This window comes from Portunus trituberculatus, chromosome 13 (assembly GCF_017591435.1).
Source record: "Portunus trituberculatus isolate SZX2019 chromosome 13, ASM1759143v1, whole genome shotgun sequence".
NCBI classification, from domain to species: Eukaryota; Metazoa; Arthropoda; class Malacostraca; order Decapoda; family Portunidae; genus Portunus; species Portunus trituberculatus.
Genome location: NC_059267.1, coordinates 2,366,321 through 2,387,506, shown reverse-complemented (window position 1 = coordinate 2,387,506; position 21,186 = coordinate 2,366,321). Strand labels below are relative to the sequence as shown.

General features: G+C 37.6%; 1 protein-coding gene across 4 annotated transcripts; it reads right to left on the bottom strand.

Annotated features, from left to right (window-relative positions):
* Positions 1-1,307: 1,307 nt before the first annotated feature.
* LOC123503037 (arf-GAP with dual PH domain-containing protein 1-like) lies at positions 1,308-19,242 on the bottom strand. 4 transcript variants are annotated; one of them, XR_006674281.1, is made up of 9 exons: positions 18,976-19,176; positions 17,399-17,510; positions 16,321-16,434; positions 15,204-15,387; positions 14,058-14,291; positions 12,877-13,011; positions 12,066-12,288; positions 1,888-8,408; positions 1,308-1,849 (listed from the first exon to the last, which is right to left on the bottom strand). XR_006674281.1 is itself a non-coding variant. In XM_045252423.1 (8 exons), exons 1-8 carry the CDS (start codon positions 19,055-19,057, stop codon positions 8,344-8,346), a joined length of 1,149 nt encoding a protein of 382 aa, XP_045108358.1. In that variant the 5' UTR covers positions 19,058-19,176; the 3' UTR covers positions 1,308-8,343. The 4 variants fall into 4 exon arrangements, 3 of the variants coding, with proteins under 3 accessions (XP_045108358.1, XP_045108359.1, XP_045108357.1); XM_045252423.1 differs by having other exon boundaries at positions 1,308-8,408; XM_045252424.1 differs by lacking the exons at positions 1,308-1,849; positions 1,888-8,408; positions 18,976-19,176 and adding an exon at positions 19,188-19,242 and having other exon boundaries at positions 9,059-12,288.
* Positions 19,243-21,186: the final 1,944 nt, after the last annotated feature.

Sequence of the window (21,186 nt, the reverse complement as noted above, 5' to 3'; positions counted from 1 at the left end):
GAACGGAAGAAAATAAATAGATAAATAGTACAGGGAGAAGTTAAGAAAAAAAAAAAAAAAAAAAAATAAAGGGAAGAAGAATGAGGGAAGACGTGTTCAGTCTTAAATGAATAAAGAAAAATACATGAATAATACTGAAAGAATGGGAAAAAACGAAGGCAGAAGAAGAATGAGGAAGACGTATTCTGTTTTAAATTAATACAAATGACGATTTTGTGTTGCTTCCCCCCTTTACTGACGCATCAAGGAAAGTAATAAAGAAAATGTCCGGATTTAATGTCCTTCCCTCACATGTTGCATTATTAGCAGACTTATTGCAATCCCAATATTACAGCACTGAGGAAAATGAGGCAGATTGTCATAACTCATAATAGCGCGAGGACACGGACACTGCCTCACAAGGTCATGCTCATCGATTATCATGTGTGTTGTTGTTAGGAAACGTGTATGTGTGTGTCTGACGAAGAGTAAATATTTTCAGCGTCATTCTATTGTAGAGAGAGAGAGAGAGAGAGAGAGAGAGAGAGAGAATTTCCGTCGCTATCTTCAGTAACGTACCCACTCCCTAGCGACAGGAACTCATTAAATCATCACACACAGTAGGAAGATTATTTTTATTCCTATAACAAGCTAACGTTTCTTATCAATGTCGTCATACTGTGAGATTTAACGGCTAAACAAAGACCCCACAGCCATAAATATTTCGTTGTTATTAAAAAAAGAGGAGTGAAGTACAAGTTATTAGTGATTTTCAAAGGAGTTTGCGTGATTCTAGGGATAGCTAGTAACCCCTTCAAAACCGACACACATTTTTACCTGGAGATTTGTGTAAGATTGGACCATTTTATTGACATTAGGAAGAATCTATGGTGGTCAGAAGATTAATGGCCACAGTCTTCACTAAATTAATGCCACAGATAAGTTTCCGAAGCTGTATAAAATCACCAAATAGTTAAGCAAAATGAATATGAAAAAGCGTCATGGTACTGAAGATGTTAAGGTTTTCAAAAGTATTCTCATGATTCTAGTAATAGTTTGACAAGGTTTAGTGGAAGTTGTTGTGTGGTTTTTATTCATTTTTCAAGAGAAGTACTAATTGGACAAGGCATATTAGAAGTTATTGTAGGTTTTCCAGTGTTTTCATGATTCCAATGGTAGTTCATCAGGGTCTGGGGAAAATGACTGAGGGTTTTTAAGATAACTATAGTGGAAGTTGCTGTGAATTTTCAAGTGTGCTTTCGTGACGTTACTACCATTACAGTAACTTGTATCATATCCTGAAGTCAGGGGCAGGAAGTTGATCCATGTTTCTGCTTCTGTTAAAGTTTATTGACTTAGATTGACATAGTTTTCATAGAACCATAAGATTTAAGTAATTAACTGTACAAGGAAAGCGCTAATACAGTACTTGCTGAGAGGAGAAAATAGTTAAAAGTTTATAATATTACTGTTTTTCCCTTAAGTATATTGAGATTAATTTTGTACACATAAAATAACCCCATGGAGTTTTAAAATATAATATATATACTGTATATATAATAGTACTGATGCACCCCTTCCAAAAATTGAGCTTAGAAGTAGAATATAAAAAGTATAAAATTATGCAAAAGAAAGATAAAATAGACAAAATACACCATAGAGAATAAGAACAATAATAGTACCGAGGAAAAAAAAAAAAAAAAAAAAAAAAATCCTACAATAAATAGAGCTAAACAAATGTATATATAAAAAAAAAGTAACAAAGTGAAGTAAACTACAAGTGAGAAAACAAGAACAAGCACACACAGACACAAAACACACGAACATTCTGAGCGTCAAGTCTGCATCTTGAAACACTTGTGCCGCTCACCTCAACTGTCTATAAAGCCCACTGAAATAATTATAAACATTTTTGCAGATGTCTTTCTTTCCCGCAATGCAGAATCTTTGCTTAAATGCCACTAATATTGCCAAAACTTATCCAATAACTACCATTAAAGATTTTCAAAGTTATTCTCATTAAATTATCATCTAAATCAGTGAAAAAACTATGAAAACCTTAATAACTTCCACTAAAACCTGTTGAACTCTAGCTCAAATCATGAAAACACCCTTGAAAACCCCAATAACTTCCACTAAAACCCATTAAATTGTTACTGGAATCATGAAACACCCTTGAAAACCCCAACAGCTTCCACTAAAACCTGTTGACCTATAGCTGAAATCATGAAAACACCTTTGAAAACCACAATAACTTCCATTAAAACCTGTTGAACTATCATCTTTGAAAACCCCAATAACTTCCATTAGGGCCTGTTGAATATGGCAAAGATAAGGCACTGAGAAATTTGTTAATGCAGACCTGAGACTCAAGCTAATAATAATAATAATAATAATAATAATAATAATAATAATAATAATAATAATAACAACAATATATCCCCATCCTCTTGACAAATGAACTACTCCAAGACTACTTAACCAATCACCAATTTCCATTTTAATATCACATACTCTGGTATCACATTTTTTTTTAAGCTGTTTTGCACTGACGATTATCGAATGCTACATAATTTCACACCCTGACCAATGAAACAAATTGCTATTGTTACACTGACTTAAAACCAGAACATCTTGCACCTTTATTGATTCAAACTAATTAACCAAGTGTCTATAGTGAAATGTACTACTCATAAACATCTAATCATACCCCCATAACATCATTCTAGTAACCAGGATATCTAGTATTTGCGATCCTCTTTTCTGATATAACACTCCATCAAATTCTCTATTCTATCATAATATTTCTCCCTTATTCTATCATAACATTTCAACTAATTGTCTATTCTATGGTAACACTTTATTAATTCTTCTTTTCTTCTCCTCACACTTCATCTAATCCTCTATTCTCTGTATAACTTTTCATCAGATCCTCTTTTTGCACCATAACACACAATCAGATCCTGTTTTCTAACATAACACTTCATCTAAACTAATATTCCTTTGTAGCTTTCATCAGATCCTCTACTATTATCATGAGATCTTTTTCTCACTCCATGACACACAATCAGATCCCCTATCCCTATAACACTTCATCTGATTCCCTATTTGCACTGTGACACACAATAAAATCAGCTGCACTTATCTGACAGTCTTCATTCATTGTACAGTTGAGGTCACAAGTCTTATAATTTTCAGCATTTCAATGTGCTTACTATTGTTTTGTCTTCTTTATTGTTTAATTTTATGTCTTTTGATTGGCTGACTATTTCTTAGGTGTCAAGAATTCTGTGGAACTTTATGATAGACTGAAGGTCATATTGTCATCATTCTTAAGATAAGAGAAGAAAGATAATCACTGCAAAGATTTATAGCTCATGGTTTTAGTGAATGTTTTTTATAGTGATATATTTGTCATGAAATTATTATTATCTTTTTTAGGTGAAGTATAGAGATTATGATTAAGATTTTCAGGTTTACAAAAGATTAAGATTAAAATTAGGTTAGAATAGATCAAATTTTGAAAAATGAATATCAAAATTACAAGAAAATAAGAAATAGTATAAGTGATGAATTGAGTGAGGAATGTTATTGGACCTCTGACCTTGACTGTACTGTTGAATAGAATCTTACAGAACAAACAATATAAATACCTAAACAAAACAAAGGTTACGAGATTCTCCAGTTGCATATAATGACGAAAAATGAAGATGTAGACATGAAGTGTATAATAGGCAAACTGTACAAATACTTAATATAAATCCTACAGCATACAGTTAGTGAACACAGTATGAATCAGAATGACGACTTATGCTCATCACCTTGTATTTCTCCGGATGAATACGTATAACCAACCCTCTGACCACTCTGACATCAAAACATGTCACAGGTTTGGGTATGATTTTGAAGCCATGGACAGCAGGAGTGACTGTACACCTCGAGCCTTCTAGTGTTCATAGCAACTCTTGTAAAATCATCTCAAATAATAAAGGTGTCAGTTTCACTCTCAAACTGTGAACTGCCTTTGACAATTCTGAAACTGGAATAACTGAACACAAACCTTCTACTGTCTTCAGCTTAATCTGTTCATTTATTTCATCTAGCACTACCTGAACAGAATAATGAAGGTGCTAGTTCTCATTGTCAAGAAGCGAGCTGCCTTTGACAATTTTGAAGCACCATCGACTGAACACTTCAAACCTTCTAGTGTCTGTGGCATTATTCCGTTGACTCCACCTAGCATTACACAAACAGAATGATAAATGTGCTGTCTCAATGTCAAAGGGTTATCTGTGTACACACTAATAACATACTAAATAATGTCTAATATTCATATATATATATATATATATATCTATGTGTTACTCTTAATACAAATCTTACTCATACACTGGTTTTTCTCATGGTAACTTCAGTAACTAGACCATGAACACGTGTAGTATTGCTAAGTATGTATTCGTTAAACTCTCTTATTACTGGTGTTATCATTATTGCCACTGCCCCATGCACCGGGACTGTCTAGAGATCGATAATACAGAATGTAAATGCTGCAGGGATTAACACTTTCTGAGCAAATTCACATCAACTTCACTCGGACCAACTCATCTGAGAGGCTGCACCCTTTCACTTCCACTGTTTCCTTCTTTTCCCTCTATGACACTCTCTCAATACAGTCACTGAGTCACATATACTCCCATGCTCATTTCCTTTGTGCTTAGTTTTCCCCTATTACCTTGCGTAACTTCAGGAACTCAAATTTATGTCACTCATTATTAATCAGAGCACAATGCATGTCATTCTTGTCACAATACCCCAAATACCATGGAAAGGTTACTTCTGTCTTTTGCCTTCTCACAACACTGCATTCCCATTACTTAGTGCACCTTTAGCCAACACATATTCAATACACTGATAGCAATGCACCCTTACTTTAACACTAGTACACCTTAATATAACAAAGATTTCCTGTCTGTCTTTTGTCTTCTCTCATCACTCTATATTCTTATCACCTTGTGCATCTGTAGCTAGCTTATACTTAATCTGAGAACACTGTAAGCTATTCTTTTCTACACTAATACACTCTTAATATCCTGAAATCTCTTGTGTTCTCCTTCCTTACACTGTCCCTAAAATCTTCATGAACTTCCTCACCATCCAGATAATTTAATCATGCAACACTTCATCTCTTTCTTGGTAATTGCTCTGTAACTTCAACTTGATATTAATGAGAGTTTTTTGGGGTTTCTTGCCTTCACACTGTCCCTACCACCTTAAAAGCTTGTGCACCCACCACCATCCTTCTACATGTGCAACATGCCCCAGTCTGTATTCTTCAATGCTTTCTCTTGTCAGGATTACTTTCAAACGCCACAAAGATGATAATGGTTGGGTTCCCATAGATGTTCTTTTAACTGATGGTGCAAAATCTGTATCAAACTATTCCTAGAATCATGAAGATATCCTTGGAAACCCACAATATCATCTGCTGCAGCCTAAATTAGTCGAAACAAGGAAACGTTTGGGAATACAGCTACTGTTTTCTTTCTTGCTACTTAGATAAAAATCAAGATAATTACAATCTCTCCTCTACTGGTAGACCTTATGGAATATGCAACAATTATACATTTGAGCACTGCTATCAACAATGTAGTAGTATAAGCTTATTTGTAATTATTTGAGGTTATAACAGTACAACACTAATTCTCTCTCTCTCTCTCTCTCTCATACATACATACATACATACATACACACACACACACACACACACACACACACACACACACACACACACACACACACACACACACACACACACACAAACACACACACACACACACCATGCCTCTCCTCCCCTAACATTCTCTGCTTACTCTCATAATATCTCCTAATTGAAAAAGCTGTAATAGCAAAACATAATACAAGAGTTGAAGGAAATTTTTGACTTTTTTTTCTAAGAAGTTAAGATAATTTTTTAAAGAAGTTAACATAATTTATTCTAAGTTCTTTCTTTTTGCAAAAGGAAGTTTTGGAAAATCTTTGAAATACCACATTTGAGAGACTTTCTGTGACTGTTTTTGAAAGAAGTGTCTGAGGTGGTTTGCAGGTATGTCTGGGAAGAGGCAGGACTGATGTGTGATGTGTTAATTTATATGCTTTTATAAGATACGTCTTAGAAAGTATGACTAACACCAAGAGGTTTGATAAAATACAGTTATTGTTATTATCATTGTTAACACGTATACCCTCCATGGCTAATGTATGGACTTGGCTTATTTTGATTGTGAATATGACTGAATATGTGACTGTATGTGTGTGAATGTCCTTGTGTGTATGTATTTCATGTGTATACTAATGAATGCTTTACATTTAGAAATAAGGCCTCAAATCTGAATGACTCATCTGATGTACCATTTCAAAATCATCCAATGAACTCTGAACTGAGACTCAAGACCAGATACTGACTCAAGATGATACCAAGAAAAGGAGGATTAATAAATATGCCCTCCAGATAGATAAGAGAAAACATGTACCCAGTAGAAAAAAAAATGTAAGATGACTGAAGTTGACTGAATATGCCTGAATGGAAATGAATAGAAGTCAAGTTTGTCTGATCCAATGTACTTTGGTAGAAATTATGAAAAGTTAAAGCTAATGATGGGAAATATTACAATGAAAATTAATATATCCATGTAAATATTTCCAATTCAAAATTTTTACACCATGTGGAGATTATAAAGTTAAGTTACGGATTGAAAATACTTGAATGGAAATTAAATACAAGTTTCTCCAAGTAAATATTGCAAAAAATTACATCACTGACTGGAAACACTACGATGAGAATGGATACAAGTTTTAAGTTTCTCCAGTTAAGAAGTACATAAGGAGAAATGATGAAAAAAGAACAGAAACTTGGCAGAGAATGATACCAGTTGACCTTTTAAAGAGACACACTCTGAGGGAGGAGAGAGGAAAGAGCTCACCACTCAGACATGCAGAATCTGATTTGATGTATTGACTTTTCAAGGAACAGAGGAAGCTTTTGTGGCATACAGTGCTATGTTTGTTCGTTCCTGACAACTTAAAGCGACACACACAAAGCGAGATGAAGGACTTTTACCCATGAGAACAAAATCCAATCAGACTAACTTTTTCCAGGAAGAGAGGAGAGTGTTATGAATGTTTTGGGAATACAGTGCTACATGTCAGTCAAACTCTTCACCCTTTCATAATATTTTTCATAGTTAATTTCTTAGACACTTAGATTTGTACTACAGTCTCTAAGTAGTTCTGTAGCCTGGAAAAGACACAGTTAACTTCTACAGTAAAGCTTCCATTCTCTTTCTCTTGTGTGTGTGTCTATCTGAACAAACAAACTGTGCTCTGAATGAAAACAAAGAATAAGAACAGTGAAAGTATTAGAGACACAGAGGATTCTCTATACATAGAATTTTGCCTCAGGTATATAGGATTCAATCTGACATTTTGATTTTTTTTTGTAATTTTTGTTTTAGATAAGACAGTTCAAGTTGCAATTTAGGAATTCTTTATTTTTTCTTCAAGTTGTGAATAAAATAAATTGGTCCTTTTGCTTTAATTTACGAGTGCAAGGTGTGATGACTAGGATGTGATGGCAGGGTGTGGTATGTGAGTGGTAGGGTGAGATATGGAGTGTGACAGTGTGTGGAGTGATGGGGGATATCATGTGGTATATATTAAGAGTGTGGTGTGGAGTGAGGCAGTGTGGTAGGGCAAGGGATTTCATGCAGGAGGGTGTGGTGTGGAGTAAAGAGATGAGGGATGCAATGTGGAGTAAAAGCCTGTGGAGTGGAGTATGGAAGTGTGTAAATGTGGCTGTGAGTGGCTTAAATATTGGTGTTAGAATCAGAAACCAGTGTTGTGAGTCTAAATATGCATGTCTCCTGTGGAATGCTCCATAATCTGAGGAAATGGATCTATAACTACTGAAATATAATGGATTCTCAGTCTATCTTAAAGAAAACCTAACAAACCTGGAGAACAATCATACGCCCAGCCAGTCATTAATCCACCACAACAAACTATGGAAGCAACACAGAGACAGCGATCGCACCACCACTACCCAGCTGAGTAACGGGTCGAGCAGCACGGAGGAGTATTTGGAGAATGTTAAGCTTGAGGGAGAAATGCGCATACATAATCGACTTACTGGGGTGAGAAGGAGTCTAATATTAACCTCTTGACAGTATTAGATTGCACTTGGATTGACTACTACAACTATCTAGCTACTACAACACTACAGTGGTATACGTACACATCTGACGGAAAATAGAGATATAGCATAGTATCATCTGAAGCACGACTGATCGGGGTGGAATGAATCCGCTCTTAACCTAAGCTGAAGATGTCTAAGCTGAACTTGCCTGGCTTTTTCCGAACCAAGTTGACCGCCACTGAAAATAAGAGTGGTAGACATTAATGAAAGGTGAAAAGGTACTTGCAAACTGACCACTACTGAAAACATTATTAAGAGGGAGAAATATAAGATGAAAAGGTTTACCAGTAATGAAAACAGTAGTGGTATACATTAAGAAAAACAAGAGTTGTAGACATTAATGAAAGGTGAAAAAGAGGTGCTGGTAAACTGACTACTGAAAACATTAAGAGGGAAAAATATAAGATGAAAAGTTTACCAGTAATGAAAACAGTAGTGGTAAACATTAATGAAAAGTGAGAAGAGGTGCTGGAAAACTTAATTCTACTGACAACTTTCTTTAACTAAGTGAATACTCAAAATGTATTAATGGTGTAATGGAAGATGTGGTATTTCAATGTGCAGCTGAGGAAACACTCCATATGTACTAGTGTTGTGACTACAGGTATGGTGTGCTTACCTTTCATCTCATTAGTGCAATGGAGGTAATGTTATCAAGCACAGAGATCTCAGGAGGCATTAAGGTAAATGTGTTGCTCTTTGAGTGAGGAGTAGATGATTGGAAGATGTAGTAGTAACTGTGTTAGGTGAAAACAACTAGGAACTTGAAAACTCTGAGTATATGAATGTCTGACCCTTCCATAGATGAGTGTACAAGAAAATTCATTACACTTTGCAATTTTTTACTAAAAGATTAGTGTTTTTGTTACAATGCATGCAGTAACACTGAAAACACACAACCTCTGCATGCACATCAAGACACTGCCAGCATACATCAGCATCAGACACAAGACACATGCGACACACACCTCAATGCTTCAAATCGACACAGTACTGTGCACCACCAATACTTAACCATTTCAGTGCTACCAATTTTTTGTCCCCCATAATCCCTTAGCATTTTGCAGAGACATTTTTGTGCTAGAGTATATTAATCAGTATTGTAGCATTGAAAATAGGAAGTGTATCTTTTATTTTTCTATTTTTCCATATGTCCATGCAGATTATACTCCTTTACTGCTCTTACTGTCACATAAAGGCAATTGTAGCACTGAAAGGGTTAAGTAGCTATAGTGAAAAATGCATTCACTGGCGTACAATTACTACAGACCGCTCAGCATTATACAAACGTGCAAGTTTCTACCAGAAGCGAGGTTTGATACACTAACAACACTCAGCCGAAGCTCAGAAACACTTAGCTCTCACCATTTTCAGAGGCCACAGAGATGATTATCTAGATTATAAGTGTTTTCTCCTGTTAGTGATGTAAGAATCTTGTTAATTTGCCTCTAGAACCATAGAAACACCCTTAAAAAACCAGTGTAACTTCAACTGGAGTCTTTTGAATTTGAAGGTATTGCACAAGTGTTTCCAAACCTGGCCCTCAAGTGTCACAGCTTCTGGCCACAGTGACAAGCAGGTAATGAGGATACAGGTTAAGGAGAATACAGACTAAGGAAAGATGAGATCATTTCCATCCTTTCCTTATTCTTTCTTACATGATTTTTTGGCAGTGTCTCTTGCATTGTACTTGAGAAAAAAGAAAGGAAGAAAATCACTCCCATTCTGTATTATATTATTGTACTTAACTCAGATTTTTTGTTTCTCTTCACTAAAAATGGAATAATGAAGTTGAGAGCATTTTCATTCTTATTTCTCTTTATATGATTTCTTGGCAGCATAAACTGTACTACTCAAACTGTACTTGAGAAACAACCTTCCACTCTGCACGGTATTGCATTTTTTTTATATAACTCAGATCTTTTGTCTCTCTTCAAAAGTATCTTAAAATAATTCCACAACAAGAAAAAGAAATCTGACCTTTGCTAAAACATCACTCAAGATGAATATATAATAGAAAATGATGAGTTGAACTTCCTATTATCACTTTGAGATTCTTATTCATTACTGCATAAACAAACAAGCTGTGAGAAGTATGCATAACAATTCTATGGTTTGGATCTTTGGTTTATAAGACACAACATAACATTATCATCACCAACAGACATGTCTCTTTTGCTGATTTCCCTATATATCTTTGGCCAGTTCATGCAGTGCTGATGTTTCACAAGGCCCTTCTTATATACATTATTCTCCTCCTCCTCCTACTCCTCCTGTTCATCAACATCATTATTTAATTGAGTGTTTATATTTTCTCTCACAACCTTGCTACTGATATCACTATTGAGTATTTTCTGCTTGTTTCTCACAGGCTATTGTACATTTTTGTACTCAGACACTGTAAATCTCTCTCTCTCTCTGTCTTTCTCTCATTAAATCTTACTCTTTCACTTGACAATAAAGAATTTACATCTTTATGAAAATCTATTAACTTATATTTTTTTTGCTTCATCTTAAGGGACTGGCACCTTAGAGGGCTTGTTTTTCTTCCTTAGGCCAGGGTCTCTTATATAAAAAAAGACTGTAGGAAAATTTGAAAGGATGAATATGAAAATTTTCGGTAAATAATTAGTGTGAACCGTTTTAATAATTTGTTTCTTTTCCTTCTTTTCTTTTTAGCTTCTGAGTTGGTATTCTGGCGATGAAAAATACCTACACACATCATCCATTAATTCAAAATGCATCCTTTATGTCTTGTCACTAAATTACTCTATTTGTGTAATGATATTTTGATATTTATTCATCCAAGCATTTATCATACAACCAAAATACATCTAAAGAACCTCATCCCACCAAAAATATTAAGAGGTAAAAAAGATAAGATAAAAGTAAATATAAATAGAATAACAATAAATAAACAAATACTAATTGAAAAGGATGCAAGTTTGCTAAAATACAACAAATGAGACTGCAACAAGAAAAGAACACACACAACAGGTAGAACATTCTCCAGGTACTGTACAGGTTAGTAGGACATGCACCCATATTACACAGGTGAGGGTTATTGTGGGACAGGGAGAAAGGGAGAGAAGGAGTAACATGAAGCAGGAGGGGCATATACTTAAGGGCACTGTGAAAGTATAGCTCAAAAATAATAATAAATAAATAGTCAGAAATCAAATAACTCACTGTTCACGTTATCATTTTTACCAGTCTTAATTCCTCCGAGTCTTACAAAGCCTGACTAACTGATAGACTATGAATAGACCCAGAGAGCCTAAGAACACATACTAAACAGTACAAGCACAGATGGTCACTTTATTGCTGACTCCAGACTTGACAGGGCTCCTCAGTCTTTCCAATTTTGTGTTCCCCTTGATGCATTTCAGTACTGTCACACATCTCTTGCCCAGAATGCATCACAACGCAGCCACAACATGACATACACATCCAGAAACTCATCAGTGAATAAAAAGAAATGTCTCACAAATTTATGACCCCAAAATATCTACTCATACATCTATCAGTATATAAAACCTAGCAAATGTCAGTCTTGGCTCAATAATACACCTGACACATAAAATTCTTCTCATACCTGAAATTGAGAACCCCTGGTCTGGCAACACTTTCACAGCCCTAGTATGCAGCCCTCCACTTCATCCAAGCATCACAAATGAACACACTAATGGACACAGGGTGGAAGGGAGGCTGAGGAGGACAGGGAAGGTTAGGGATGCACAGATGGCCAGGCATGCAAAGGCGGCCTAGTGGAAGTTAAAGAAGGAATGTCGTGAGCCTCGTGAGGACTTTCTCTTTGCTTCAATCTCCGCCTTACTCTGATTGTCCTGTGGCCGCAAGGGTCGCTCCAGAACGGTGTTGATTGCCTTCATCCACTGTGCTCGCTCCTCACGTGTCGGCGCTGACATGACAAACGTCCGATCAGGGGTGACCAGAGAGAAGGCACAGTCATGCTCCTTGCAGCCTCTTGGCACACCCTCACTCACAGAATAGTTGTCATCCTTGTGCCCCAGGAAGATCTCCCCTCTTGGGTATGGGTCCTGGGGAGGGATGGGATGGAAAGTTGAGGTTACAAATATAAACTGGTGTGTGGTGATTAGTTCCATTCCTTCCCTGTATGTTAAAAGGTAAATACATAAAACAAACTGATGATAAAGGTGTTGATAGTTTGGCTAGTGTTATTAGTTAGTGTTGATTCCTCTCCTTCTCATCAGCAGCTAAGTAAAAGCCAGTCAACAGAGTACAAAAGTAGGGAAATATGGAACTTTTGTGTGATGAAACATTCTTGTTGATTTATGTCATTTAAGGTTTGTCCCAAATTTGATGAATTTGCATTTGGTGAAATTTGCTTTTAGACTAATGATATATGCAAAATATGGAGCCTTACTGTGCATACACTTGGATTATTATGGTCCATTAACTTGTGGTCTTTCATCTTATCAATTTTCCTTCATTAAGTATGCCTGACATTTGATTATTTTCATTTTGACTGGATCTTTTAGTGACTCGTATTTGTAAGATATGAAATTTTTTTTTTATATATGAGAGGAAATCTTGACAAGGGTAACAAAAACAATCAAACAAAAAGGCTCACTTAAATGTCAGTCCACAAGCAGGTTTGTACTCACCATGGGGTTCTCGTGGTACATTAACTTGCGGTCATCCAGAGTGAACCATCTCTTTCGGTAGGCATCCCTCTCGCTGGGGCCTGTCTTGGAGAGCCAGCCCTCCATCGTGAAGTCATTGGTTAAGTAAGGAACCACCTGCACGAAGAACAAAGTAGAGTATTATTTTATCTACATATGTAAGAGAGGCACTGGACAACAAGAGGAGAAAGAAGAATATTATATAAGTATAAAAAAGAAAAAACTCTGCAAACCTGACCTAGCTTTAAAGATTGAACAAGATAAAACATTAGAAATCACCACATGATGCCCTTGACTCACTACCCAAACAAATATAAGCAAACACAACACACAACACTCTCAAAGGCAGCAAGGATATCAAACATGAATCATATGAGGCTCTAGTGAGGAATGATGGGAGGATGAGAGTTAATGCAAATGTAATAAAACCAGAGAAACAAGACTGACTTGACAGCTCACAAGAGACGGGAGGACAAAAGCGTAATCTGTCATTTCCTGTAAATATCTGAGATAAATGACGCAAGATAAAAACAAAAATACATTTCATCGGTCTCAGTATTGCGTATTCCAATCCTTCTCTCACTGTCCTTATCGTCTGGTCGTATGAGACATCATCTTACGCGTCTTTTGCTATATCTATCCTATCTTCAGGAGGTATTATTCAAAGTAATATCCTACCTTATCTTTGTTTATTTCAAATCACTTCTTATTCTTACTCTTCTCTAACACTGAATAATTGTACTGCAGATCTATTCACTATATCACCATCTGTAAACAGGCAAATAAACAGAATAATGTAAACAGAATCTAATACAATCATTACTACTAAATAAAATCATATAAACCTAATCTAACCAAATCAAACCTTACTATATCACCACCACCACCATCACCACCATCTAATCCAACCAAACTTTTAAGAGGGAAGTTTCAAGACACTTGTCCCATTCTCTTGGCTAACTCTCTCAGCCATGTTAGGGACTGACATCTAACAGAGCGAGCCTTTTTCTTTAACGCTTTTTTGTTACTCTTGGTCAGTTTTTCCCCTCTTACATAAAAAAAAAAAAAAAAATTCAATCACTACTGATAAGCAAATGAAATAATGCAAACCTCACCAGCACCACCACAATCCCTACCACCATCACCAACACGATCACCCTCACCTCCTCCGGCGTTGCACTTGGATAGGCCACAAGGAGACGGTTCAGTTTGATATTCCGGATAGCCATGTACCAGTGGATGATAGTCTCCCCCGAGGCGTGGTAGACATAGATGTGCCGCGTGGAGCCATCACACATATAGGAGAGCTGCATGCCGTTGTTCTGCTTCATCTTGGGCGGCGCCAGGCAAACGCTCAGCTCCGAAAGGGTGATGGTTACTTTGGGCTCCTTAGAATTCTGGTGTAGGGTGAGATTAGAAAGACTTAAAAATTTTTTTTTTTTTTTATGTTAGAGTATTCTGTTGTGGGATGAAATTAGAAAGACTTATTCATTTATTTTTTATGTACGAGAATTCTTGTGTAAGGTGAGATTAGAAAGACTGTTATTTACTTTTGTTTATGTAAGAGGGGAAATCTGCTTGAGAGCAACAAAAACGATAAAAAAAAAAAAAAGGGGCCCACTTAGATGCCAGTCCCAAGCATATAAATAAGTTCAGGTCATAAGAAGATGGAAGTACAGAAGCAGGTAAGGAGTTCTAGAGTTTACAAGAGAAAGGGATGAATGATTAAGAGTACTGATGATGGTGGTGGTGGTGGTGGTGGTGGTGATGGTGGATGGTAAGTGACAGTGACTGATGAAAGTGAGTAGCATGTAATAAAAAAATAATAGTTGTAATAGCTAATAGTAATAAAAGTTAAAGTACTAAAAATAGCAATGGGATAATGGTTATTTTGGACTTTTTAGAATTCTGGTGTAGGGTGAGATAAGGGTGAGATGAGTGAGGTGATGGTGATAATGTTTGGTGAATAGTGGTAAAAACAGTATCTTTTTTATGTAGGGGAAAGTAAGTAGTAATAGCAATAATAGAAAGAGCAGTAATAATAGTAACAACAATAACAATAAAAGTTGTAGTGTTGTAAATAGCAATAACAGTCATAACAACTGCAATAACATTAACAGTGGTAGTAGAGATAGAAGTAGAAGTAGAAGTAGTAGAAATAAAAGTAGTAGTAGTAGTAGTAGCAATAGTAAGCACAGAATTACAAATAAAAACAAAACTGCTGAGATAAAAAATAATAAATACAAAGATAAAACAAAGAAATAACAAAAGAAATAAAGAAGAAATAATACTAAGAAAATACAACTTACCTCCTTATTGTAATACTTCAAACAATTCTCCGACACTGAAAATTTCCTCTCGTAATACTTGTTCTCATCTCGCGCCTTCTTCATCAACCGTCCCTCAATTTCATTGGTGTTGTACGTCTGTTTGTCCACATGTATAAACTCCTGGCGCTCATACTTAGCCCTCACCCACTGCTCCTGTAACACACTGCCGCATACATCAACGTTAGGTTAGGTTAAAGTTGTTGATATTTCTATTTTATTTAATTTTCAGTTACATTTGTATTTGTTTGAATTCCTAGCATATTTGGCTCTTATTTTACTATGTTTTTCCTTTATGTTCAAGGAAATTATGAGAGATAATTACTGTTACTCTCTTGTTTTTTAAGTAATTATTGTTCCCATCATTTTTTTTGTTACATTTTCCATCCTGTTTCACAAAGTATTGAGAAAGACATGGTTTGGTTAGTTGCCTTGCTCTCACCATGACTGTTTCTCAAAGACCACAGAGATGATTTGTTTGGTTCTATATGGAGGTGTTTTTGAGTGTGAGTGATGCAAAATTTTTATCAAAACTATATCTGGAGAACACTAACTTAAAAATCCAATCATGTACTTATTTTAGCCTGTTTAACTACGACTGAAATCCATAAAGCACTGATGAAAACCCAAAACAATAACTACAAATCTAATAACAAATCACTTGAATAAATGAAAAAACAACAACTTTGTCAACATCTCTTACGAACCCCCCTTGAAAAATCCCAATAACCTTCACTACACCCCGTTAATCCCTTCAGTACTGGAATGCATTTTTACCATGAATTTTAAGTATGATTACTAAATTTCATTGTTATTAAGAAGGGTGTATGGATGTCAGAATATTAATGGCCCAAGTCTTCAATATTTTAATCCCCCACATAACTTTTTGATGTTGTATAAAATCTCCAAACAGTAAGCAGAATATGAAAATGTGTCATGGCACTGAAGAGGTTAAATACTGAAGAAACAAGACACTGGTATGTTTGGGGATGCATTCCTTGGCAATATACAAAACAAAAAGGCTGTGCAGGCTATCAACAGGAGCACACTAAGTTAACAGGGCGAGGTGCAACATTACAAAGGGCAAATATGTACTTACGGAGGGTCACCTGGCTTAGGCACTCTGTAGCAGGGAGGGACGTGTTGCTCATATTTCTGTTTAGCTTTCTCGTTCCCTATCTCCTCCATATTCTGCACCTGCTCATCATCCCACCTGCACCGAGAGGATGAGAATGAGGTGAAGTGATGGTGGACTATGTGTATGTCTATGTCAGGTGTATATTTACATAGTTGTAAGATAAAAGGAAAGAGGCTACATATATGCTGTCCTGTCTTCATATCTACTTCAGCGCAGCTTTCCCCTGAATTTACTTAAAAATTTTGCCTGGGTCACTTTTTCCTGTGACTCATTTAACTACACTTCTGTGGTGTAATTCACTCTGACGAGACAGCCAGACGTTACTCTACGGAGCGAGCTCAGAGCTCATTATTTCCGATCTTGGGATAGGTCTGAGACCAGGCACACACCACACACCGGGACAACAAGGTCACAACTCCTCGATTTACATCCCGTACCTATTCACTGCTAGGTGAACAGGGGCTACACGTGAAAGGAGACACACCCAAATATCTCCACCCGGCCGGGGAATCGAACCCCGGTCATCTGGCTTGTGAAGCCAGCGCTCTAACCACTGAGCTACCGGGCCGTGTGTGTGTGTGTGTGTTTCACTGTTTGATCTGCTGCAGTCTCTGACGAGACAGCCAGACGTTACCCTACGGAACGAGCTCAGAGCTCATTATTTCCGATCTTCGGATAGGCCTGAGACCAGGCACACACCACACACCGGGACAACAAGGTCACAACTCCTCGATTTACATCCCGTACCTACTCACTGCTAGGTGAACAGGGGCTACACGTGAAAGGAGACACACCCAAATATCTCCACCCGGTCGGGGAATCGAACCCCGGTCCTCTGGCTTGTGAAGCCAGCTCTCTAACCACTGAGCTATTGGGTGTGTGTGTGTGTGTGTGTGTGTGTGTGTGTGTGTGTGTGTGTGTGTGTGTGTGTGTGTGTATTGGAGGAGACAAGATGAAGCACAAACATTACCGTAATTTGTCAAGCCACATCACCACACCTGTCAAACACAAACAGGTAACATAGACACTCGATACTCACTTGTCCAGCTTGAGATGCTTCACCTTGGACACATGGGTTCCCAGCTTCCTGTGCCAGGTGGCGCAGGTGGTGCAGATGAACACGCCAAGGTTGTAAGATGCCCATTCTGGATCTGACACAAGGAATACTATGATAGCAACCTAATCTTATTGATTTATGGATAAAGACTTTTATCATTTCTTAGTAAATTCTGTAGGTTTTTTTTTATTTTATACAAAGAAGGGATCAGCAGCAAAATTAAAGGGCTGAATTGATATAAAGTTAATCTAATCTGACCCTACCTAACACTCAGGTGAAAATGGTAATTATTCAATATTGTCCAAAAATATCTGTCAAGTGTTCAATGTCTAAGCTGTGACTGTGTCTGCTGTGTCAGTCTCACGTCTTTGGAACGCTCATGAGTGCTTGTGTCAGAAGACAAGTGAGTGACACTGTTGACGATTCTATTTACCACATGACGTAACAAAACACTAGATAAAAAAGAAGCGCTCTTATCAACTGATGAACATTTAACATCCTTCGTCATTTATCTTCCCTTCTAGAACTGAACATTTACTGACTTTCAATTTTTTCTTTTGCCTGGAGCACAAATTTCCGTGCTTTGCTTCGAGTGAACAAGATTGTTCTGCTCGGAAAAGACATGGAGTGAGCATTTTTTTTTTTTTTGTCTTAGCTGCACTCCTCATGACTCAATATATAAGAAAATGAACAAACAAACAGCCAAATATCATAACTGCACTGCAGCATCCACTGGCACTTCCTGGCACTCACAGCTTCCTTCATTGTTCCCAGCATTACCTCAGGACAGTGCCATTTGTAACATGCTTACGTAATAATGGCTACTCCCAGAGCAGAGTTGATATTCACAGAAATTCCAGTTACGCTCATGGTAAAGTGGTACTGGTGCTGGTTTCACACATTCCCAGTAACAGTGCCACCCTCCACACATTCCAGTGTAAGGCTAGAACCAGTGCCACTCCATAAACTCCCAGTACCTGACTGTCCAGTCAAAAAGCAGTAACAGTGTCATTCCTAATCCATTCCCAGTACACTCCCAGTCATTCCTGAGATGGCACCAGTGCCACTTACTGTGAGTGCCATTCCTAGACAACTAATAAAAAACACAGTTACCAATCCAGTCCCAGTAATGATGGCACTCTCAGCCCACTCCCTGTCCATTAATGGTGCCATTTCCAGTGCCAACATTAGCCCAGAGGCACTCCCAGTTCAGTAACAGGGTCATTCACACTAGATTTCCAGTCCACCCCGGTCCAGTAACCGAGCCATTCCCAGTCCAGACTCAGTAATAGTGCCACTCCCAGTCCAGCATGCCCTAATCCACTCCCAGTCACCCGTGAATCACGAGCCACTCCCAGTCCAGACCCAGTATCAGTGGCATTTCCAGTCCAGCAAGTGTCACCCTTAATTCAGTATAGGTCCAGATTCAGTAACAGTGCCACTCCCAGTCCAGTACCAGTGCCATTCCCAGAGGACCCCAGGCACTAGTGGCGGGTCAAGTCAGCGCCTTCCCTGAGTCACGGGCCACTCCCAGTCCTAGGCGACAACTCCACACTTACTGGAACATCCACAGTCGCCACAAACACTGTTGCCGACCAGTTTGGCCAGCTCTATTATCCTGCGGGAGTTCCTATCCCCCATGGCGGCAGCAGGGGCGTTGCGGGGCTCACTGGGGCTCACTGGCACACTGACATATTTACAGACGATGCAGGAGACTTTGCCGTCCCTGCCTGGCACTCACCCCGCCCTCCCTCACCTCCCGCATCCTTACTTTCCTTCACTCCTTTCTTCTTAGTCCACTTCCACCGCATCCCAGCCTCTATTCTAACTCATATGACGCCTGTCTTACTCTATCCACCCCTAGAATTACTGGTTTAAGTGTTTTAATGTGTTTTTAATATAATTGCGAGGTTATCTGTCATTCATGTGTGTGTGTGGTACAGTTCTCCTCTTATACTTTGTTTTGATATCTTCCACATTGATTTTCGGTGTGTTTTTTGCCACCACGCGTGTATTTTGCATTTATTGATTCATACACTGGATTTTAGATATATGAGTCGTGTATAGGAAATGGAAAATAGGAATATTTGAGGCACTATCTAGCACCTGAGCCGTGACGTCACTAAATCTGAGGTGATGTCATGGCCCTCAGTGACGTCACAGAAGAAGTTGCCAACAGAATGGATGAATGTTATGGCAGGGAGAGGAAGAGAAAGAGGAGGGGATAAGAGGAGGTGGGTGATTTTGTGTCTACCAAGGCATGTGAGACTGTGAACATAAATAACTAGATGGTAGAATATGTAGTGAATTAGATTATATGAGAGGAATTAATTGGTAACTATAAACTTTTTAGTGGGTCTCTGAGAATACTACGCTGCATTTTTTTTTTCTTTCTCTTCTCGGAACAGGAAGGAGAGAGGAGCATAGTAAATGTCCTCTTTTTTTTTTATTCTCCTATCTTACTTCCGTTTCCTAGGCACAGGTGTGTTTAGAAGTTCCCTCTCGTGCTATCAACTCAAATATTTCCTGATAATAGCGAGTTTTCGTATTAATTTTTACCTTGTGTTTCTTTTTGATGTCTACGGTAACTTAAAAATTACCCCTTTTACGATTGCGTGTAAACTTTTTTCACAGATTACTTCACCTTGCGATTATCAAAAACTTTCTACATTACTTCAGCTTATGAATAAATAAATAAATAAATAAATAAATGCTATCTTATACGTCTGTAATAAATCAATTTCATAGTTCTATAAAGTCTTTCTATGTAATCAGAAATATTCGCAGATCTATTTCAATTGAAGTATCTAAAAAAAAGTATAATTTTCTGAAACACGTTAGTTAACAGTGATAATATTTCTAACAAAGCATATTAACTTGTAATACGGTAAAGGAAACTGTTGATTAACGGGATTTATGATGAAAAGATTATTTTTGAAGAAATGAGAAATGTTGACCTGAAGAAATTAACACACAAAAATTTGCTTCCGGTCTACATGAATCATTTCGTTTCGATGAAGAGGCAAGGCGTGCGCCCTACTGCAGAGAGAGAGAGAGAGAGAGAGAGAGAGAGAGAGAGAGAGAGAGAGAGAGAGAGAGAGATTCCACCTGCCCTGCACTCGTCCAACGGGTTTCAGTCTTACTCCTCTATCTTTTAACATATTTCACTGCCAATCATTAATGCTTTCTAGAGTTTATATAATTCTAGAGATAGATTAACAGATTCCAGCAGAAATAATGTCGGTTTTCAAGTGTTACAGGATATGGATGTGATGAAGTTACGGTTTTAAAGGGTGTTTTTATTAGCATGATAGATTAACAAGATCTCTGCATGCAGTATTAAGAAGAGAAACAGGTAGAGAACACTGTTAATAATCTCACGTAGCCTTTGAAAACACTATGAGAAGGTTTCAATGGTTTTTAAGGGTGTTTTAGCATTTCAGTGATAGATTAACAAGATTGCTGTAATAGTAAAAGAGAAACTGCTTTGTGAATGCGACTCATCATCTCTGTAGCCTTTGAAAACACTCGTGGGGAGAGAGCAAGGCATTTCAGAACACGGGTCCTTCTCCTCCTCCTCCTCCTCGCGGTTACTCTGTCGGGAATGTCCAGTTTCTCATTTTCTTTCCCCCTAAGGATGGACTAAACGAGGCAAGACCAATGTTCGTGGGAAGTGAGCAGCGCACAGGATGTTACAGGTGACGCATTCATTACTGCTGCTATCACTGCCACCGGTCACCTAAATGAGATAATGACAGAACATCACCGCC